General features: G+C 41.7%; 1 protein-coding gene and 1 non-coding gene across 3 annotated transcripts in view; both read right to left on the bottom strand.

The window, feature by feature from the left end:
- Positions 1-20,941, bottom strand: part of LOC112252412 (FERM domain-containing protein 5) — a 107,103-nt gene extending 86,162 nt beyond the window's left edge. Inside the window, exon 1 of one of the 2 annotated variants that reach the window (XM_024423613.2) lies at positions 20,561-20,941. In XM_024423613.2, coding sequence (XP_024279381.1) covers positions 20,561-20,662 — 102 coding nt within the window. In that variant the 5' untranslated portion in view covers positions 20,663-20,941. The remainder of the gene's footprint in view (positions 1-20,560) is intronic. The other variant, XM_024423612.2, reaches the window with a different exon arrangement.
- Positions 20,942-21,997: 1,056 nt separating this feature from the next.
- Positions 21,998-22,069, bottom strand: trnah-gug. Its single transcript has one exon. It is a non-coding gene; the product is annotated as a tRNA-His (tRNA).
- Between the last annotated feature and the right edge of the window lie 915 nt (positions 22,070-22,984).

Here is a 22,984-nt window from a genome sequence, read left to right as displayed (position 1 = left end):
GTTGTGCCAACATTTTAGACTGTTATGGGAGAAAAAAACATTCAATATACTGCGCAGCCTAGTAACGCCTGAAAAACCTGGTGATAAATCATATGATGAAATTGTGGCTACCTTAAAAGGACATTATTCTCCCAAACCACTGATAATCGCAGAGAGATTCAGGTTTCATAAGAGAAATCGAGAGGAGGGGGAATCAATTTCACAGTTTGTGGCTGTATTGAAAGAGTTATCTGAGTACTGTGAATTTGGGCGATCAATGAGTGACACTAGGTAATAGGTTAGTGTGTGGCATGCACAGCGAGGCAATTCAGAACCGCCTTTTGACTGAGAGTAACTTAACATTGCAGAGAGCAATAGTAGTGAGTACGTCACGTTGGTGAAGTTGTCTCACACATCATGCCATCAGGTGAAGAAAGACCAATTGCTTTCGCATCACGGACCTTAAGTAAAGCTAAGAGCAATTATTGCCAGATTGTGTTTGGAGATAAGAAATTTAATCAGTTTCTGTTTGGTCAACGATTCCCACTGCTGACCATAAACCCCTCTCCTCCATCTTTGGTTCCCACATCGGTATTCCGTTGCTTGCAGACAGCCGCATGCAGTGATGGGCATTATTGTTATCTGCTCACCAGTATGATATCAAGTACAGAAGGTCTGAGCAGCACTGCAATGCAGACGGCCTCTCAAGGCTTCCCTTACCTGTCGCACACTCTGAGCACTCCCAGGCTGAAATCTTCTACTTCAAGGAACGTGACAAATGCCCTAGTTACATCTGTCCAAGTGAAAAAGTTCACCCACACTGATCCAGTGATGTCTGATGTCGTGGACATTGTCACTCGTGGAAAAGAAGGAGATCTGTCGGACAACCTTACCTATTGAGGAGAAACGAGCTCACAGTTCAGTTTGGATGCTTGCTATGGGGTTTTCGAGTCATCATACCGCCGCCACTGAGAAGGCATGTGCTTGAAGAACTCCATTCAGGGCACTGTGGCATGGTGCGAAGGAGATTGCACGCAGCTACTTTTAGTGCCCAGGTCTGGACGCAGCTATCAAAGACAAGGTCAAGTCATGTGATGCATGTCAAAAGATGAGGAACATGCCTCAGCTAGTGCCACTACACCCATGGGACTTCCCAGAAAAGCCTTGGCAGCGAGTCTACATAGACTATGCAGGCCCACTGGAGGATCGTATGTTCTTAGTCGTAGTTGACGCACACAGCAAATGGCCTGAGGTCACAGTGATGAAGAGCACCTCAGCGGAGAGAACCATCGAAGAGCTACGGTCAATCTTCAGTCACTTCGGCTTGCCAACGCAACTCGTTAGTGATAATGGCCCCCAATTGGTGTCTGAAGAGTTCTGATCATTCATGGAAGCAAATGGAATTCAGCACATCAAGTCAGCGCCGTGTCACCCTGCAACAAACGGCCCCACTGAAAGGTTTGTCCAAATGATGAAGCAAGCTTTAAAATCCTCACAAGGGAACGGCTCCCTCAATAGGCGCCTAAACACCTTCCTGTTAACCTACAGAAACACTCTCCACGCTACAACCAAAGTGGCACCCGCGTCAGCCATGATGAAAAGACAGCTTCGTACGCGATTCGACCTCCTGAGACCCCCAAAGACTAAACAGGTTGTACAGACACAACAGAGAGCACAGGTGGAGAGATGGAGCAAAGCAAAAGATAGAAGCTTCATAGCTGGAGAGAGAGTTCTTGCTTAGAACTACTGCAAATGTCCTACACAGTTCACACACCGGAAAACATCATCTGGAGGAGACACGTGGATCAACTGTTGCCAGGAACCAACCTCAGAGATGACTCCTGTCAAGTGACAAACCAAGATCAGCTACTGGAGACCTACCATGACTACGAGCCATCACCTGAACATCCACTGCAGCAACCTACAAATGTGGAAAGTGCTCCAGACTCACCTGAACCAGCCAGAGTGCCTACTCAGGGTACTGTTGTACCCCAGTCTGGGGTACACCATCACCACTCAGACTCAGAGATAATGTGACTGTAGACTCACCTGTACATCGTCATTACCCTGCAAGAGAAAGACGAACCCCTGACAGGTTGACTATTTAGTTCAGACTAACCTCCAACATTGGTGCAGAATACACCCCAGGGTTAAGTCAGGGAACTGAGGCAGTCAACCCTCTTTCCCTAGTTTAGAAAAGGTTATTCTGAAAAGTTTATTTATTTACATTAAGAGAACTTATGTTAAAAAGAAAACAATAGGCAAAACAGTGAAAATTAACTTTTTCCTTATGAGTCAAGGTAAAGGGGGAGGAATATGTTGTGTATTGATATTCTAGTTTTGTCCCTTCAGGGCACCTGTAATCCCCCCCTTACCTACGTTGAAATGCTTGGAATGTTCTTCCTGTGAAACGCATTAAACAATCCCCACGTTAATTTCTACTCCTGTCTCATGTCCTGTCCTTATATTAGTTGTATAAGTAATTAGAGGTCGACCGATTAATCGGAATGGTCGATTAAATAGGGCTGATTTCAAGTTTTCATAACAATCAGAAATCGGTATTTTTGGACACCGATTTGGCCGTTTTTTTTTTACACCTTTATTTAACTAGGCAAGTCAGTTAAGAACACATTCTTATTTTCAATGACGGCCTAGGAGCGGTGGGTTAACTGCCCTGTTCAGGGGCAGAACGACAGATTTTTATCTTGTCAGCTCCGGGATTCAATCTTGCAACCTTACGGTTAACTAGTCCAACGCTCTAACCACCTGCCTCTCGTTGCATTCCACAAGGAGCCTGCCTGTTACGCGAATGCAGTAGAAACCAAGGTAAGTTGCTAGCTAGCATTAAACTTATCTTGTAAAAAACAATCAATCATAATCACCTGTTAATTACACATGGTTGATGACTTTACTAGTTTATCTAGTGTGTCCTGCGTTGCATATAATCGATGGATGATTTAACAAAAGCACATTTGCGAAAAAAGCACAATCGTTGCACGACTGTCCTTGTCTCATCGTGCACCGTCGACTCCTGTGGTGGGCTGGGCACAGTGCGTGCTAACCAAGGATGCCAGGTGCATGGTGTTTCCTCTGACACATTGGTGAGGCTGGCTTTTGGGTTGGATGCGTGCTGTGTTAAGAAGCAGTGGTTTGTGTATCAGAGGATGCCTGACTTTTAACCTTCGTCTCTCCCGAGCCCATACGGGAGTTGTAGCGATGAGACAAGATAGTAGCTACTAAAACAATTGGATACCATGAAAAAGGGGTAAAAATTCAACAACAAAAAAAGAAGTGTTCATTCAGTATTGTTGTAATTGTCATTATTACAAATAAATAAAAGCGGCCGATTAATCGGTATCGGTATTGAAAAATCATAATCGGTCAAACTCTATAAGTAATACAACAAAACTTGGGAATAAAATCCCAACCATACGTCGTGTATAGTTTATCTATGCTTGTGAAATGGGAATAAAGTCCCAACCATACGTCATGTATAGTTTAGTGGATCTATGTTTGTGAAATGTTAAGGTTTCTAATGCTTTGTCTATGTTTGTATTTACTGTGTAGGAGTGTAGGAGAGGCCTTTAGAGAGGCCTGGGAGAGACCTGGGACTTGGAGATACCTTTAGCGAGGCCTGGGAGAAGCTTGGGAACAGACTGGAAAACACTGATAATGTGTCTGCTGGGATGTACCAGAGTGCGGTCAGTTTATAGGGTTGAATATGAACTAAAATGTGCTGACAAGGTATTGAATTAGAGATGATCATTTATCCTTTCTCTACCATGTCTAACAGCTCAGGCAGAATCGAGCTAAACTTGTTATGAAAATGATTCTGGATTATGCTTGCCAGGTCAAGCAGCAGTGCATTATTTAATATCTGCAAATCCAGCTGGAATATCAAGATACCTCTCACAACAAGACATTAACCAATCACATTGTTGATTGTATGGGCTGCCTTATAGAACCGCAATCGAGAAATTTTGGCTTAGCCATAGCCAATAGAAACAGTGACAGTGACAGCTTGAGCTTCTGAAGAGGCAAGAATTCCATTCATTGAGTTCCAACCCCATTCACACTTGCAGGCTCCATGATCACTGTAGCATCAAAGCACAAACACCACAAGAGAGAAATTATAGAAAAATGTAATTTTCACAATTAGTTGTTCTTTAGCTTATAAAAGTTGAGTGAGACACAAAAGTGTCTGATCAGTGGAGTTGGGAGTTGTTTTAATGTTTACCCTGAGAACACCATTGGGGGGGGGGGACTAGGAAACTGGGTCAGGGGGACAGTTGATAGGATTGGGGCTAGTAGTGGTTTAAGTGGGATAAGTCACATCATCACCAGCATTCTCCAATAACATTCAGGGAATAAATAAGCTTATCTTGTCCTCTGTTACACTGTGAGCAGCTACATTTTGTCCATTTTTGGGGCTTCTACATTACAATGAGATATCCTGAATGAAGTGCTCTCACATTTTGGCAGTGTTACTGGGGAGTCACCGTAGCAACAGCTGAGACCCTGGCTGACAGTGGCACCATGTTTAAATGTAAACCCCCTTTCCCCCTGCCTGCCGTATCACCAAGGAGACAGCCCCCAGGACAGGCTGTGCAGCACCCCCTTGGGAAAATGTTCCCAAACCTTTCATTCCTGCAAGGAGGGGAGGGTGTACTCCCAAAGCCTCTTTTTACAGTGCAGTTCCTGCATGGAATGATCTATCATCCAATATTGTCTCACCACATGTGCAGATGTAAGATCTAATGTCTACTGGATTCTTCAGTGCTAGTTACAGTAAAGACCCCACGTTTGCAAGATATTTCATTTGTGTTGATAAGATCTCAGCATGACATTGATTGAGAAGCTGAGCACAAGAGAAAAAATATCTCAGAATAAAATCCTAATATTAAAGTGTAACCTCAGTTTCCCTTAATCAAATTATCTGTATGGCAGTTCTGAAAGGATCCAACCTCCTCACACTGTATATTTCATTTATTTTCTTGACTTTCCAAGATGGCGTAGCAGTCGGGCGTCTGTTTTGTTTGTATTGTCCTGTCCCGTGTATATATCGTTTTCTTCGTATATATTTCGTACATATGTTTTATATTTTTTATCTAAATTTCCATCTAGGGATTTAACATACTCTCCTGCAACCCGCATCACCCAATGTGGTATGGATCTGCTATTTTTTATACTTTAGAACAGAAACCCCCATCAGTAGCTAGCCAGCTAACTAGCTAGTAGTCAGTTAGCCACTACTAGCGGTCATCACCGTTAACTCGGACATCAGTCAGCCTCAGCCCGGCCAATTCCTGCCAGTCTGCACAGCGCGATATCAACCCAGAGCATATCGGACTGCTTTTTCTCTACCTCATCTCCAGATTCCTACCGCAAGCTCTGAACCTTTACTCCGGATCATAGCAGCTAGCTAGCTGCTACCCGAGTGGCTACTCCTGGCTAACATCTCAGTTAGCCTGGAGCTAGCCTTGAGCTAAGCCCATCTCCCGGCTATCCGAAGAGATCCATCAGACAATTCCTGGGTTTCAATACCCCTTTTGCCGATTGGCTTGACCCTTTGCTGCCAACACGGATTGATCCATCACGACTGGTCTACCGACGTAATCACACAAGGGTGTTTGAACAGGCACTTCCGTTGCGACGTCCCCCTGAGGCCCATCTGCTAGCCTGCCATCCCCGGCCTGCTAGCTGTCTGAATTGCCATGTCTCCAGCTCGCCTAGCTACTCACTGGACTATATGATTACTCGGCTACACATTTCTCTCCCTAATGTCAATATGCCTTGTCTATTGCTGTTTTTGTTAGTGATTTTTGTCTTATTTCACTGTAGAGCCTCCAGCCCTGCTCAATATGCCTTAGCTAGCCCTTTTGTTCCAACCCCACACATGCGATGACCTCAGCTGGCTTAAATGGTGATTCTAGAAACCACTCTCATTGTCACTCAATGCCTGGCTTTACCTCCACTGTACTCACATCCTACCATACCCTTGTCTGTACATTATGCCTTGAATATATTCTTCCGCGTCCAGAAATCTGCTCCTTTTACTCTCTGTTCAGAACGCACTACACGACCAGTTCCTATAGCATTTAGCCGTACTCTTATTCTACTCCTCCGTTCCTCTGGTGATGTAGAGGTTAACCCAGGTCCAGCAGCCCCCAGCATCACTCCCATTCCCCAGGCGCTCTCATTCGTTGACTTCTGTAACTGTAAAAGCCTTGGTTTTATGCATGTTAACATGAGAAGCCTCCTTCCTAAGTTTGTTTTATACACTGCTTTAGCACACTCCGCCAACCCGGATGTCCTAGCCATGTCTGAATCCTAGCTTAGGAAGGCAACATCAAATCCTGAAATTTCCATCCCTAACTATAACATTTTCCGACAAGATAGAACTGCCATTGGAGCGGAGTTACAATCTACTGCAGAGATAGCCTGCAGAGTTCTGTCATGCTATCCAGGTCTGTGCCCAAACAATTCGAGCTTCTACTTTTAAAAATCCACATTTTCCAGAAACAAGTCTCTCACCGTTGCCGCTTGTTATAGACCCCACTCAGCCCCGAGCTGTGCCCTGGACACCATAAGTGAATTGATCGCCCCCCATCTATCTTCAGAGATAGCACTGTTAGGTGACCTAAACTGGGACATGCTTATTAACACCCCGGCCGTCCTACAATCTAAGATAGTTGCCCTTCATCTCACACAAATTATCAAGGAACCTACCAGGTACAACCCTAAATCCGTAACCATGGGCACCCTCTTAGATATCATCCTGACAAACTTGCCCTCTAAATACACCTCTGCTGTTCTCAACCAGGATCTCAGTGATCACTGCCTTATTTCCTGCATGTGTAATTGGTCCGCGGTCAAACAACCACCACTCATCACTGTCAAACGCTCCCTAAAACACTTCAGCAAGCAGGCCTTTCTAATCGACCTGGCCCGGGCATCCTGGAAGGACATTGACCTCATCCCATCAGTAGAGGATGCCCCATTCAAAAAATGTAGAACTAAGAACAGATTGGCCCTTGGTTCACCCCAGACTTGACTGCCCTTGACCAGCAGCACAAAAAACATCCTGTGGCGTTCTGCATTAGCATTGAATAGAACCCGCGATATGCAACTTTTCAGGGAAGTCAGGAACCAATATACTCAGTCAGTTAGGAAAGCTAAGGCTAGCTTTTCAAACAGAAATTTGCTTCCTGTAGCACTAATTACAAAAAGTATTGGGACACTGTAAAGTCCATGGAGAATAAGAGCACCTCCAGCCAGCTGACCACTGCACTGAGGATAGGAAACACCTTCACCACCGTAAATCTACGATAATCGAACATTTCAATAAGCATTTTTCTACGGCTGGCCATGCTTTCCATCTGGCTACCCATACCCCGGCCATCATCTCAGGACCCCCTGCAGCAACTTGCCCAAGCCCCCCGCTTCTCCTTCACCCAAATTCAGACAGCTGATGTTCTGAAAGAGCTGCAAAATCTGGATCCCTATAAACCAGCTGGGCTAGACAATCTGGACCCTCTCTTTCTAAAATTATCCCCCGAAATTGTTGCAACCCCTATTACTAGCCTATTCAACCTCTCTTTCGTATCGTCTGAGATCCCCAAAGATTTGAAAGCTGCCGTGGTCATCCCCCTCTTCTTAGGGGGAGACACTCTAGACCCAAACTGTTATAGACCTATATCCATCATGCCCTGCCTTTCTAAAACCCTTGAAAGCCAAATTAACAAACAGATCACCGACTATTTCGAATCCAACCGTACCTTCTCCGCTATGCAATATGGTTTCCGAGCTGGTCATGGGTGCACCTCAGCCACACTCAAGGTCCTAAATGATATCATAACCGCCATCGATAAAAGACAGTACTGTGCAGCCGCCTTCATCAACCTGGCCAAGGCTTTCGACTCTGTCAATCACCACATTCTTATCGGCAGACTCAATAGCCTTGGCTTCTCAAATGACTGACTCGCCTGGTTCACCAACTACTTCTCAGATAGAGTTCAATGTGTCAAATCGGAGGGCCTGTTGTCTGGACCTCTGGCAGTCTCTATGGGGGTGCAACAGGGTTCAATTCTCGGGCCAACTCGCTTCCTGTATATATATCGATATCAATGATGTCGCTCTTGCTGCTGGTGATTCTCTGATCCACCTCTATGCAGATGACACCATTCTGTAAACATCTGGCCCTTCTTTGGACACAGTGCTAACAAACCTCCAAACGAGCTTCAACGCAATACAACACTCCTTCCGTGGCCTCCAACTGCTTTTAAATGCTTGTAAAACTAAGTGCATGCTCTTCAACCGATTGCTGCCCGCACCCTCCCGTCCGACAAGCATCACTACTCTGGACGGTTCTGGCAAGAATATGTGGACAACTACAAATACCTAGGTGTCTGGTTAGACTGTAAACTCTCCTTCCAGACTCACATTAAGCATCTCCAATCCAAAATTAAATCTAGAATTGGCTTCCTATTTCGCAACAAAGCCTCCTTCACTCATGCTGCCAAACAAACCCTCGTAAAACTGACCATCCTTGACTTCGGCAATGTAATTTACAAAATTGCCTCCAACACTCTACTCAGCAACCTGGATGTAGTCTATGACAGTGCCATCCGTTTTGTCACCAAAGCCCCATATACTACCCACCACTGCGACTTGTATGCTCTCGTTGGCTGGCCCTCACTACATATTCGTCGCCAAACCCACTGGCTCCAGGTAATCTATAAGTCTTTGCTAGGTAAAGCCCCGCCTTATCTCAGCTCACTGGTCACCATAGCAACACCCACCCATAGCATGCACTCCAACAGGTATATTTCACTGGTCATCCCCAAAGCCAACACGTACTTTGGCCGCCTTTCCTTCCAGTTGTCTGCTGCCAATGACTGGAACGAATTGCAAAAATCACTGAAGCTGGAGTCTTATATCTCCCTCTCTAACTTTAAGCATCAGCTGTCAGAACAGCTTACCGATCTCTGTACCTGTATACAGACAATCTGTAAATAGCACACCCAACTACCTCATCCCCACATTATTACTTACCTTCTTGCTCTTTTGCACTCCAGTATCTCTACTTGCTCATCATCTGCACATCTATCACTCCAGTAATAGGTTTCTATTGGTTTCTTCCTAGGTTTTGGCCTTTCTAGGGAGTTTTTCCTAGCCACCGTGCTTCTACACCTGCATTGCGTGCTGTTTGGGGTTTTAGGCTGGGTTTCTGTACAGCACTTTGAGATATCAGCTGATGTACGAAGGGCTATATAAATAAATTTGATTTGATAATAATGCTTAATTGTAATTTTTTTTCACCTCTATGGCCTATGTTTTGCCTACCTCCCTACTCTTCTACATTTGCACACACTGTACAAAGATTTAAAAATATATATATATTGTGTCATTGACTGTATGTTTGTTTATGTGTAACTCTGTGTTGTTGTTTTTGTCGCACTGCTTTTCTTTATGTTGGCCAGGTCGCAGTTGTAAATTAGAATTTGTTCTGGTTAAATAAATGTGAAATTAAAATGAATTAATTAATATGGGAAGGTATGCAGCAGTATTGACAACCATCTGATCATTCATCAAATCACAAATGAAATGTAAGAATAAAACACAAATTAACAATAAACAACACATTGGGATTCCTGGAAATTACATGTTTCTTCCTCTAATTAGAGAAAAAAAAATTACTCAAGCACTGAATTTATCACACATGCTTTCTTGACTAAACTGTGACTAAATTCTCTGTGAACGCTCATCATCAAAATGTAAGTATTCTGATATGACTTTAAAGTGTATTCTACTTTTATTCTAAATAAAGTCTGAGCTGGAGGAAATGAAGCTTCTTAAAAAGCCAAATAATGCTGGCCAGATATTATCATGAGTACCCCCCACACGCATGCACACACACATTTAATAAATACATTTGCCTGCACACACTCCCTGGACTGTGTTGAATGTACTTGTCCTGTACATATTTCAACACAATCTATTGCACATCTTGGCATTTACACCATTTACAGGCAAGAAGCTGCACCTTCTCAGGATAAAGCACACCATCACTATATTTTGAACAATAATTGCTCCTTCCCGCCTTAACTTTGTGGTTCTTTATGGGCTTAGCTGGTAAAAAGTCTGTAGATGCAGCGATGCAACAAGCACTCAAGGCTTTCCTGTCACCATGCAGCTTTACCCAGGGGCTTGACAAAACGTTTAAAAGTATAGCAAACACATAATAAACAACATGAGCAAAGAAGTCCCATTCAGAATCTTAAATAATGTATTGGACAGGACCAGAATAATGTTTAAGTCTTGCTTAAGACCTGAAGACACTGCTTTGATTGCAGCAGAATAAAGTGCCCTAATTCTATGCCCTTCTAAATTCTACCGCAACACTATTTATTTTATTTTATCTTTATTTAACTAGGCAAGTCAGTTACGAACAAATTCTTATTTTCAATGAAGGCCAAGGAACAGTGGGTTAACTGCCTTGTTCAGGGGCAGAACGACACATTTTTACCTTGTCAGCTCAGGGATTCAATCTTGCAACCTGCGCCTAGTCCAACGCTCTAACCACTAGGAGACCTGCCACCCCGCTAAGACTAGCTCCATCTGGACAACTATTCTGCAAACAACTTTTGAGAGACACTACTCAACTTGGAGCCTACTTTCATCTCCCCTCTTTCATACAGGGCAAGTAACCCCCACTCCCAGTTAGTCAGCTCAAAGTGTAAAATGAAACACAGCACTCTTTCAACTGTAAATTCAACAAACAGGGTTGTTGAACAAACAGCACACTCCCTGAATAGAGAAGCACTCTGGAAAAACACTCTTAACGAAAGGAAAAGGGGATACCTAGTCAGTTGTACAACTGAATGCATTCAACTGAAATGAATTTACCCCAACCCCTCTGAGTGTGTGTATGTGTGCATTTATGTAATTACTGTTTCTTTCCGTGTATACACTTTAAACATTCAGCTCTCTACCTTACCATTTTCAATTCTCTCTTGTGCAAAATCACTGCAGCCTGGCTGCTGTGGCCTGTGTGGTATTCAACTGTGACCTAGACATGTGAGGAGCCTCTAAATTCCCAACCATCACCGGTGCTGCAATTCTGCATTAGAGAGCGGAAGAGGCCTGGGGCAAGCGGGATGGCAGCGACTTCCATCAAACTACAGGGGTGTATAATGTTGAGCACTCACTTTCTTATCGCACAAATATAGAGGAAAGATCCAGAATTCATTGAAGTAAAACTTTAAAGTCATGCATTATAGCTGTTAAAAATATGAAGATAGATACAGTGCTTTCCCATCTATGTTTTAAAGGGATACTTCAGGATTTTGGCAATGAAGCCCTTTATCTACTTTCCCAGAGTCAGATGAACTCATGGATACCATTTTTATGTCTCTGTGTCCAGTATGATGGAAGTTAGAGGTAGTTTCACAAGCCAATGCTAACTGGTGTTAGTGCAATGACTGGAAGTCTATGGGTATCTGCTAGCATAAGGACTTTCTCCTCCCTGGTTCTGGCATTATAATTTCTGAAGCTGATGTTTTGATGATGACATTCAGAACACAGGAATAGCTACCAGAACTCAAGGCCGTAATGGCCCACCTGTGCTGTGTGGATGTCAGAGGAAGGAGGCCAGCCTGCACCAGAGGTAACCCTGAATATGGAGTGGTTAAACAGTTTAGGGAAGAGATCAGAGTGTAATGAAAACAGGTCCACAGGGGATTGAATCGCAGCACATAGTGGGAACAGGATATGAGCAAAAGTAAGTAAGTAAGCGAGCGAGAGAAAGGACCTCAACATGACAGCATGACACATGCCCAGGCCGTGAGCAGAGCAACAGGCCCAACCCCCACTATTACACCCACCCAAGCCCCATCCTGCGACCTAAGATGTATCAGATGCTCAAAATGCTCTGCTCACACCTACTGTGATGGTCCAGGCCTAAACCACACAAAAACACTAGACACCATTGAACACAAAGCTTTTACTATCTCATCCTGGAATATACAAGGTTTCAGGTTCAATTCAATTTATGCCTTTGGCCTAAAGGGTAGGAAGCCAGACTTCATCAAAGAAATTGGAAATACAGACATTGTCATCCTACAAGAAATGTGGTACAAAGGAGACGGACCTACTGGTAGTTCCATCCACCAAACTACCAGCTGTGAAACAGGGAAGAGACTAATTTGGTATAGAGCTAATTTGGAATAGAGCAGACCTAACCCACTCTATTAAATTAGTCAAAACAGGAACATTTTACATCTGGCTAGAAATTAGTAAGGAAATGATCTGAACAGAGAAAGATGTCCTCATGTGTGCTACCTATACCTACAGCTTCTCCATCTTAGAGGGGGAGATCAACCATTTCCAGGCCCAGGGACATGTACTAGTCTGTGGTGAGCCTCTTGGGGCTAGGGGGCAGAATTTTCACTTTTGGATAAATAGCGTGCTTCCTGATACTCATGCCAAGAATATAAGATATGCATATTATTCATATATTTGGATAGAAAACATTCTGAAGTTTCTAAAACAGTTTCAATCATATCTTTGAGTATAACAGATTTTGTGTAGCAGGCAAAACCCAGAGGACTAACTGTTCAGAATGTTTATTTTTTTTTTGCCTCTCCAGGTTAGGGATATTGCTGTTCCCTGACCTGTTTTTATTGTCATGCAATGAAGAAGTAGGCCAAGTAGGATTTTTTTTTTTAAACTGACATGTTGGCTGCCAAGTGGGATATTTCATGTATGATTTAATGAAAGTTTGAATTTTAGTATTTTATTTGAACCTGTTTTTAGTTCCTGGACAAGAACCTGACACCCTTCCACTGGATGTCACCAGTCTTTGGAATTTGGCTGAGGTTATTCCTTTGTGCAATGAAGAAGTAGGCCAAGTCAGGATCAGATCACAGCAAAACCCCACTCTACTTGAACAGACCTATGCTCAATCACAAGGCATTAAAGCCAAAGGAACTTAATAATATAATGATATGCTATAGACGGAAGGAAAGTAATGTGAAAATCTACCAAAAAAACAATTTGGCAACAACAAATGTAATCATTAATAGACTAAATGTTTCACTGTAATTGTGAAGGTGTAAACATGGCAGTAGAAAACCTAATCAGTATACATGACCTCTCAGCTTCCCATTCAAAACTAAAAATTTAAAGCAGACAACCTAAGAAAATGAACAACAATGACAAATAGTTTGATGAAGAATACAAAAACGTAATTAAGAAATTGAGAAACCTATCCAACCAAAAACATAGAGACCCAAAAATCCTGAGCCTACACCTTCACTATGGTGAATCACTAAAACAATACAGAAATACACTACGGAAAAAGAAGGAACAGCACGTCAGAAATCAGCTCAATGTAATTGAATAATCCCTAACCACTTCTGGTGTCACGGATCCCCCTGGTACTGCTGCTCATTTCGTTCACCAGCTCCGGAGGTCTACATCACCGGCCTTCTAGGCATCACAGAACTGGATTCATTGCAGAAGGAATCCCTTGTATCTCGCTGGCGCGCACCTCAAAACTCAGAATGGTTGCCAGCACGGTGTCCATGGCGCTGCCGAGTCTGGAAAGACAGTGATGCTGGACTGTCCCTACGATGGTTGATAGCTCGGTCTTTCCTGCTGTCTCCATTTATGAGGTTGGTTATTCTGTCATGATGTCTAATGATTGGAGACAGGTGGCAGGAATACGTAATAGGGGGTTTTATTGACTCCACCCAGACAAAAGAGCGAGGTGTAAACCTCTAAATAATACACAGGATGAGACCCGTAAAACAAGTTCACAATAACACGTAGCATGGAAGCCGATACAACAGCACAGGTACTCATAGGACCAACAGACATGGTAACAATAACCGACAAGGACACTGGGGAACAGAGGGCACATATATAACACACTAATCAGGGGGAATGGGAACCAGGTGTCCGGGTTGGTGGTAATGACAGTCTGAGGTTGGTGGTAATGACAGTCTGAGGTTGGTGGTAATGAATCTAGTTCATTGACGCCTAGAAGGCCGGTGATGTAGACCTCCGGAGCTGGTGCACGGAATGAGCAGCAGAACTGGGGGGATCCGTGACATCTGGGAAAATTGGAAAACTCTAAACAAACAACAACATGACGAGTTATCTATCCAAAACAGAGATGTATGGATAAACCACTTCTCCAATATTTTTGGCTCTATAACAAAGAACAAAGAACAAAAACATATACATGTTCAAATACATCCTCGTCATTCGCATAGAGAAAAGATGGCGATATACGGGGCGCAGATCCGGGTGCCTTGTGAGAATTCACCGGCAACTGGATAACACGCCTCGACCATCCGTTTTATTGGCCAACGTGCAGCCCAGTAATGGAAACAGTCCAGTACATTACTATACTAGGCGGTGTCAGAAGAAGCCCCAAATAATTGTCAAAGACTCCAGTCACCTAAATCATAGACTGTTCTCTCTGCTACCGCACGGCAAGCGGTACCAGAGCGTTGTCTAGGTCCAAAAGGCTCCTTAACAGCATCTACCCCCAAGCCATCAGACTGCTGAACAATTCATCAAATGGCCACTCAGACTATTTGCATTGATTTCCCCCCCCCCTCCCCACAGCTACTCACTGTCTATTATCTATGCATAGTCACTTTACCCCTACCTACATGTACAAATTACCTTAATCATGGAAAGAGCGGGTGTTCCTAATGTTTTGTACACACACTCAGTGTATATCTCCACCAGAGACACCTCCGTGCACCAAAAATTGAAATATTTTCTACAAAATAACAGAAACCAGGACTATAGCTTTTACATTTCATTACATCATAGAGGTATCCCTAAATCTTTGTCATTTTTACTTCTAGAAGATTTGTTCAATGTCTGAATGTGTTAAAAAAAGTAGTAGGAGACCTCTAGGGATTTCCTCAGTCCAGGAGACAGCTCTCCCCAATAACTTCTGAGGAATGATGATCCACAGATGAACACACACACACACACACACACACACACACACATACTGTAATGGATTCTGATCGACCATCTCCCCTGCCTTTATTTCAGGCTGAAGATAAAACGGAGGAAACATCAAAGCAAGACTAGCAGCACGGAAACAAAAGAAAAAGAACCAGCCCCTTACTCCTGTCTTCCCTTCAAGGAAATCCATTCAACCTTACTTTGTTCAAAACATGACATTGTATTTGTATTATTAGGTCTACACTACAGTGAACTATACTGTATAAAGCTCATAACAGTTGCAGTAAACAAATTTATATTGAATAACAATAAAATGACATTTGAGGAATAGGCTATAATGTAAGGCAGGGTGTCAATTGGGTAGCTCAACACCAACCATTTAAAATAGGCTACTAAAATCATTCCGATCCCGATTAAAAGGGAAATGCATTTTAGCAGTATGAATGGCTGACTTAGGGCCATGCGGACACCTGGGAGCAGGAGGGAAGGCTGTTTGTATGGCTGGCTTTATGGAGAGCTCATCGACTTTTTCTCAAAACAGTGCAGAGATAAAGATGGCTGGCTGTAGTAGATGGCTTTGATAACTGCTGTTTGACTTGATGTGAAACTAAACTAGAGTTTCAATCTCAGTAGGTACCATCTAATTATTGTATGATGTGTTTGTAGAATGTTAAGTCCCCTATTGACTGAGGGTAATTTCCATGTAACAGGACCCATGAGGACCAACGTGAAGTTCCTAGGAGCATGTCAAATCTGGTGTCAAATGAAAACTAAGTGTCTATATTTTTGAGAAATTAAGGCATATATACATTTTTCAACCGTGTTCTATCCTAAATATTAGGAATAAGCAAGGCTTTGATTTCTGATGAAACAGATGGAAAAGGGGTTGCAGAAAACATATTAAAAGGTATTAGAAATACAACAAAACACAATAATTTAGAAGTAAAGACCCCCGCCAACTAATATCAACACTTATATTTAGTTTTGGAGAAATTATTTGCCTTGTGTAAGTTTAAGAAATATTGCCCTGTGCCTTGAAATTCTATTTCCAAAAACCCACATATCTTTAAGATATTTTCTCATTTCTCTCCCTCAAGAGGAGGGAGCGTTGAGGAAGCTATTCTGAAAATACAGAATAGTTTACCAATTTACCAATCTACCAATTACTTCACACTAGAAGAAGTTAAGCTATACTAAAGGTATTTTTGAGAAACATATAGTTACTTAACTAAAGTTACTTTGAAAAAGTAGTTTACTATTTCGTAAAAAAATATCATATATAAATCTGAAATGTCATAGACTACAAATTGCAAGAACAGATCACGTCGTTAACAGAATGTGTCATTTAGCATATAAAACACAAAAACTGTTTCAAGTAAGAATTAGGCAGGTCTGATGCTGAAAAAGAAAGGAAATTATTGTCTACTTCACCCATATTTAATTTTTGCAAAAAACAACATTTAGTTCAACTACCACTAAGATACTGTAAAATGTTGGTAAATTACTAGTTGAACTACATGTAGTTCACTACTGCTCAACACTGGGAGGGAGGAAATTAAAGAAAACACAGAATTAACAAGTTAAGGTAGACCTACCAATTAGTTACATTGTTTTTACTGATATCTATTTGGTTATGAACTATTAAGTGACTAAACCTCGAAATTCTGTTCCCAAATTGGTAACGTAGCTTCCGAAAAATCAGTGACGGAATTACTGCAATTTGATTGGCTACAATGGAAAATCATAGTAGTGACAAACCACAGTTGGTTCACCTGCTACAGTTCTCCCTGACACTGGCATACTGTTACATTCAACTCATAACTGTTTTCTTTCTCTTTCTGTTGTATGGTGGTCAAAGCAAGTGTGAAAACAGTCTGGACAACCCTTCCCTCTCTCTCTTCCTTTATCCCCAGTTAATGTCACCTCTCCCTGCTCTTACTGACACCTACTCATAAGCCCCCTCTCTTTTCATTTACAGTAACCAGCATCCCTACCCATTGAGTACAGACTGACACCGGACATCCATGGATGTTGAAAAGTAGTCCTCAGATGTCGTTTTTGGTTTTTGGTTTTTGGTATGGTCCCGGCCTTGATCTGGCCCAAACATAGAGGTCCATGATCGGTTCAGATTTGGTCCGGAAATCTGAACCAATCATAGACGTCTATGGTTGTCACAAGTGTGGAGAGCTCAGTACAGTACAGTAAAGTAGAGTACAGTAAAGTAAAAAAAGTGTTAAGCAGAGTAAAGTTCAGTACAATATTGTACTGTACAATAGAGTAGAATAGAGTACAGTTCAGTAGAGCACACTAGAATTGAGTACACTATAATGTACTGTACTGAACTTTACTGTACTCTACCGTACTGAACTATACTCTACTGAACTATACTCGACTGTTCTGTGTTGTGCTGTGCTGTGCTGTACTGTAAAGTATTCCACTGTACTCTACTATGATGTACTTTGATGTTAAAACTTGTGAAACATAGACATCTATGATTGGTTCAGATTTGGTCCAGGATGGACCAACCAAATTTGGTCTTGTTTGGGTGTGGAGCTCATTAAAATTAATAGCCAGTGTGTAGAATAATACTGAGATATGCATATTTATACCGTTATGTACCTATTTAGGACACATCACCATGAAGTGAATGACACTCATATCCATAAATATGCATTTCTGTGTAGTACAGATCAGGGAGTCATGATGAAATTCCATAAACGCAATTCTGTTACTGGGTGTGAATCCACTTCACTTAATGTAGTTCAAAAACCAAAATAAATGTTTTCAAAGTCAAGGTCTCATGTCATAGCTAGTCTCGTGTTGCCATACCATTAAAAGCATGGTTCTTGACGAGTCTATGTCATATACAGTTGAAGTCGGAAGTTTTTAACCAAATACATTTAAACTCAGTTTACCACAATTCCTGACATTTAATCCCAGTAAAATGTCCCTGTCTTAGGTCAGTTGGGATCACCATTTTATTTTAAGAATGTGAAATGTCAGAATAATAGTAGAAATAATTATTTATTTCAGCTTTTATTTCTTTCATCACATTTCCAGTGTGTCAGACGATTACACACACTCAATTAGTATTTAGTAGCATTGTCTTTAAATTGTTTAACTTGGGTCAAACGTTCCGGGTAGCCTTCCACAAGCTTCCCACAATAAGTTGGGTTCATTTTGGCACATTCCTCCTGACAAAGCTGGTGTAACTGAGTCAGGTTTGTAGGCCTCCTTGCTCGCACACGCTTTTTCAGTTCTGCCTACAAATTTTCTATAGGATTGAGGTCAGAACTTTGGAAGTATGCTTGGGGTCATTGTCCATTTGGAAGACCCATTTGCAACCAAGCTTTAACTTCCTGACTGATGTCTTGAGATGTTGCTTCAATATATCCACATAATTTTCCTGCCTCATGATGCCATCTAGTTTGTGAAGTGCACCAGTCCCTCCTGCAGCAAAGCACCCCCACAACATGATGCTGCCACCCCTGTACTTCACAATTGGGATGGTGTTCTTCGGCTTGCAAGCCTCCCCCTTTTTCCTCCAAACATAACGATGGTCATTATGGCCAAACAGTTCTATTTTTGTTTCATCAGACCAGAGGACATTTCTCCAAAAAGTACGATCTTTGTCCCCATGTGGAGTTGCAAACCGTAGTCTGGCTTTTTTATTGCGGCTTTGGAGCAGTGGCTTATTCCTTGCTGAGCGGCCTTTCAGGTTATGTCGATACAGGACTCATTTTATTGTTTCCTCCAGCATCTTGACAAGGTCCTTTGCTGTTGTTCTGGGATTGATTTGCACTTTTTCGCACCAAAGTATTGTCACGCTCTGTCCATAGAGAGGCTTTTTAATCTCTATTTTGGTTAGGCCAGGGTGTGACTAGGGTGGGCGTTCTATGTTCCTTTTTCTATGTTTTTGTATTTCTTTGTTTTTGGCCAGGTATGGTTCTCAATTAGGGACAGCTATCTGTCGTTGTCTCAGATTGAGAACCATACTTAGGTAGCTCTTGCCCACATGGGTTTTGTGGGTAGTTGCTTTCTGTTTAGTGTGTTTTGCACCTGACGGAGCTGTTTCGGTTGTTCTCGTTGTTGTTTTGTATTTAGTGTTCAGTTCTATTTAATAAATATGAACACGTACCACGCTGCACCTTGGTCCTCACCTTCTTCCACCAACGGCCGTTACAAGTACGTTCATCTCTAGGAAACCGAACGCGTCTCCTTCCTGAGCGGTATGACGGCTGCTTGGTCTTTTTTTCCTGAGGTCTTGGCTGATTTCTTTTGATTTTCCCATGATGTATGGTAAAGAGGCACTGAGTTTGAAGGTAGGCCTTGAAATACATCCACAGGTACACCTCCAATTGACTGAAATTATGTCAATTAGCCTATCAGAAGCTTCTAAAGCCATGACATCATTTTCTGGAATTTTCCAAGCTGTTTAAAGGCACAGTCAACTTAGTGTATGTAAACTTTTGACCCACTGGAAATGTGATACAGTGAATTATAAGTGAAATAATCTGTCTGTAAACAATTGTTGGAAAAATTACTTGTGTCATACACAAAGTAAATGTCCTAACCGACTTGCCAAAACTATAGTTTGTTGACAAGAAATTTGTGGAGTGGTTGAAAAACTAGTTTTAATGACTCCAATCTAAGTGTATGTAAACTTCCGAATTCAACTGTTTGACACCCCATTCTTTCTGCAGACATCTTTGAATCTTAATTCTGAGAAGATATTTTTTGGAAAACATGGTCACATAAAAAACGGAGGGAGTTTTAACAAAATAATTATGTTACCAGAATTGGCCTGTTCACAGTTCTCCCAGTGAAGGTTTTTTTTTTTTTTTAATGTTCACCACAAATTGTTAAAAGTAGTCCTTGTGCATAGAGTTTTATGGTTTGTTATCCTTTCAAATCAATGTTTTTTGTTTGGCATATCGTGGAATTGCCCTGAGGTAAATTATTCTAACAATAACATAGACCTCTATTGTAAGTACTGCTTTTGTTGACAAATTCATATATAACTTGATAGTGATGGGATTATCACCTCTGCATTCATTTGAATTGTTACAGCTAGATTGTAACTCTGTTAAATCTAGATTGTAACACAGTTACAGCTTCATTGTAACTCTCACTGTCAGATTAATTACTCAATAAAAACGATGAGTATAGACATTGGAAATACAATGCTGCTCAAAGCCTATAAAATCAAGTGTTCGAGAGGTTGTTGATCACTTTTCAAACTTCCAGCGCTCATGGTGAATAATAACAATACCAGTAGGCTATTTGTCTGTGATAAACCATTTCATTTTTTGCCATGTTTTGATCAGTCACGAAAACATCGATAAGGTCCTGAGAGCATCCAGTCTATTCGTCGGACGACGAAACTATCGATATTTGCCTCAAGTCAAATGGCATATGGTCATAAAATGTGTCAGAAAACAAATGATTCACACAATAGATTCAGCCGGTGACTATCGCGGGATGCAGGCACTTGTGCGCTTTTCTTCACATGAGACAATTCCACCACTTGATATTCTCTGTTGATGGCATATAAACAATTATTGTCTGACTATAGTAAGTGACTGACCTGAATTGTGCAGGTATATTCCGTATCATCCAGGAGTCTGACGGTGCAGTCGTATTCTCTATCCAGATTCCGGATACTGCCACTCATTATTCGGCTCAACATCTTTTCACAGAATTGCTGGTCTGCGTCTAGGACCAGAGCAATAATCTGAACACAGCATAGAAGTAGGCTAATGTCACATTGAATGACTACATTTTCCGATCAACCAGACGAGCAGCAGCTGAATATCGTAATGCCAAGACACAGAGCATTGTCTATCCCATGAAGTGAACACAACACAGACACGAGCCACAGTGCGGAATCATTGAAAGGATGCCCGCATCCAGATCCAGGAGCAATTCACCCTTGTGTACCCGTAATCGAAAGATGGGTGACCATTCACCACTCACTGCTTGCAATTTGAGCTAGAGGGCGGATCCCTTAGAGTAGACTGACGTCAATGAGAACCAACGGGGAGAGATTTCTACAAAATGGGAAATATAGCCTTTAGTGTAAACGGAATATTTTTTTTCATCCTTTCATTTTCTTAAACCACCAATTGGCACTAGACGGTAAATATTTGGGATTTTCAGTCTTCTATGAAACCCATGTTTACGACAGGCAAAGGATCTTCAATGCGTGAAGAGCAAATGGATGAGGGATTGTCTGAAGTTTCAGTCCCTATCTGACAAAATGTTAACTTTTGTTTTAAATGCATGACGAAAAAGTCGTCAAGAGAGCATCATGCTATTCAATGACCTATAGGCATGATGCATCTATAGCCTATAGGCCACAGTCATAGATCACAATAAAGCAGTTGAGTAGACTTGACAGACAATTGTTGTCGGCAACAATAATGGTGTACTGCACATTCACAATGGCAATATTTTCTTTCCCAATTGCAGTGACGAGTTAACCTATAGTCAGAGCAGTCATGAAACCTTCATATAGGCGACGGTATGTGCATGAAACTATATAAAACCATTTTAAAAATTGTGGGGGTTAACAATAGTATAAAAAACAAGACAATAAACGGGGCTGCAGGGGGCTCTTCTCATAATAAGGCCCAATAGGTTAGCCGGACTAAATCGTATACAATTTGCGGGCAGGTATGAAGACAGGTTTTTATGTAGCCTACCATTCCGAATATGATAGCTTCATTCAATAGTACTTGAATGACATACATTTAAAAATGTCTTTTCACACAGTCACAGGACAACAGCACAGCAACACAATATATCGACGAGACGCTTTCACCCCCTAGTGGACATATAACACAATTCTTATATGAATAACACTCCAGCCGATTTGGTAGCTTCGCTGTGTTCGGAGTATTGGATCGACAACGCAATGACTGAACAAGGATAATGTATCATATAAGTTGGAGCTTCTTAAATGTGTCAAATAATAAGCATAAGGACAAAAATATACCCTTATGCCGTGACATTGTGTTTGCAATGCCGTGACCCGGATTCGAACCGGGGTTGCTGCGGCCACAACGCAGAGTACTAACCACTATACGATCACGGCGAGCTACCAGGGCTTATACTTATAGTGAGATATTGGGCTTATAACCTAGCCAGCGGTGACACTTTCAACTGCAGAAAGCTATTTCAATTGTTAAATATGTGGCTTGATAACGTATTCTTGATCAGGTTGAACCTTTCTGTAGTTTATATTCATTACAAATTTCGAATGGTATGTTTAGTAAACTATTCAGATATACTGAATCTGAAGTAGCTTAGAAGTAGCCTAGCTAAGGTTGGATGCTGACGCTTGTCCTTAAACAGTAGTTTGGTAGCATTCTTTATTTTTGCATGGGAAATTTCAATTCGAATTGGAAATGTTCAATGTAATTACCTAGCTAATATCCTCTGGTTCTTCATCTGCTCATCATGCTTGCTTATGTTTATGTTAGCCTTATTTGTATTCTGATGTGTTGTTTTTTTCTTTCAATCAATGGAATTGTAGACTTCTTAAAATGTTAAATAGGCTATATAGTGGCTTGCGAAAGTATTCATCCCATGGCATTTTTCCTATTTTGTCGCCTTACAACCTGGAATTAAATGGATTATTGGGGGGTTTTGATTTACACAACATGGCGACCACTTTGAAGATTCAAATATTTTTTATTATGAAACAAACAACAAATAAAACAAACAAACTGAAAGCGTGCATAATTCATTCATTCACTATTCACTAAGTCAATACTTTGTAGAGCCACCTTTTGCAGATATTACAGCTGCAAGTCTCTTGGGCTATGTCTCTATAAGCTTGGCACGTCTAGCCACTGGGATTTCTGCCTATTCTCAAGGCAAAACTGCTCCAGCAGTTCCTTCAAGTTGTGTAATACTTAATTACAGAGAATCTTTGATTAAAAACTATCAGTCTTCAGTTAATGATATTAAAGACACGACAACTAGCTTCCGTCCAAAAATACATTCT

This window comes from Oncorhynchus tshawytscha, linkage group LG06, assembly GCF_018296145.1.
Source record: "Oncorhynchus tshawytscha isolate Ot180627B linkage group LG06, Otsh_v2.0, whole genome shotgun sequence".
NCBI lineage: Eukaryota > Metazoa > Chordata > Actinopteri > Salmoniformes > Salmonidae > Oncorhynchus > Oncorhynchus tshawytscha.
This window is presented reverse-complemented; position numbering and strand designations above follow the sequence as displayed.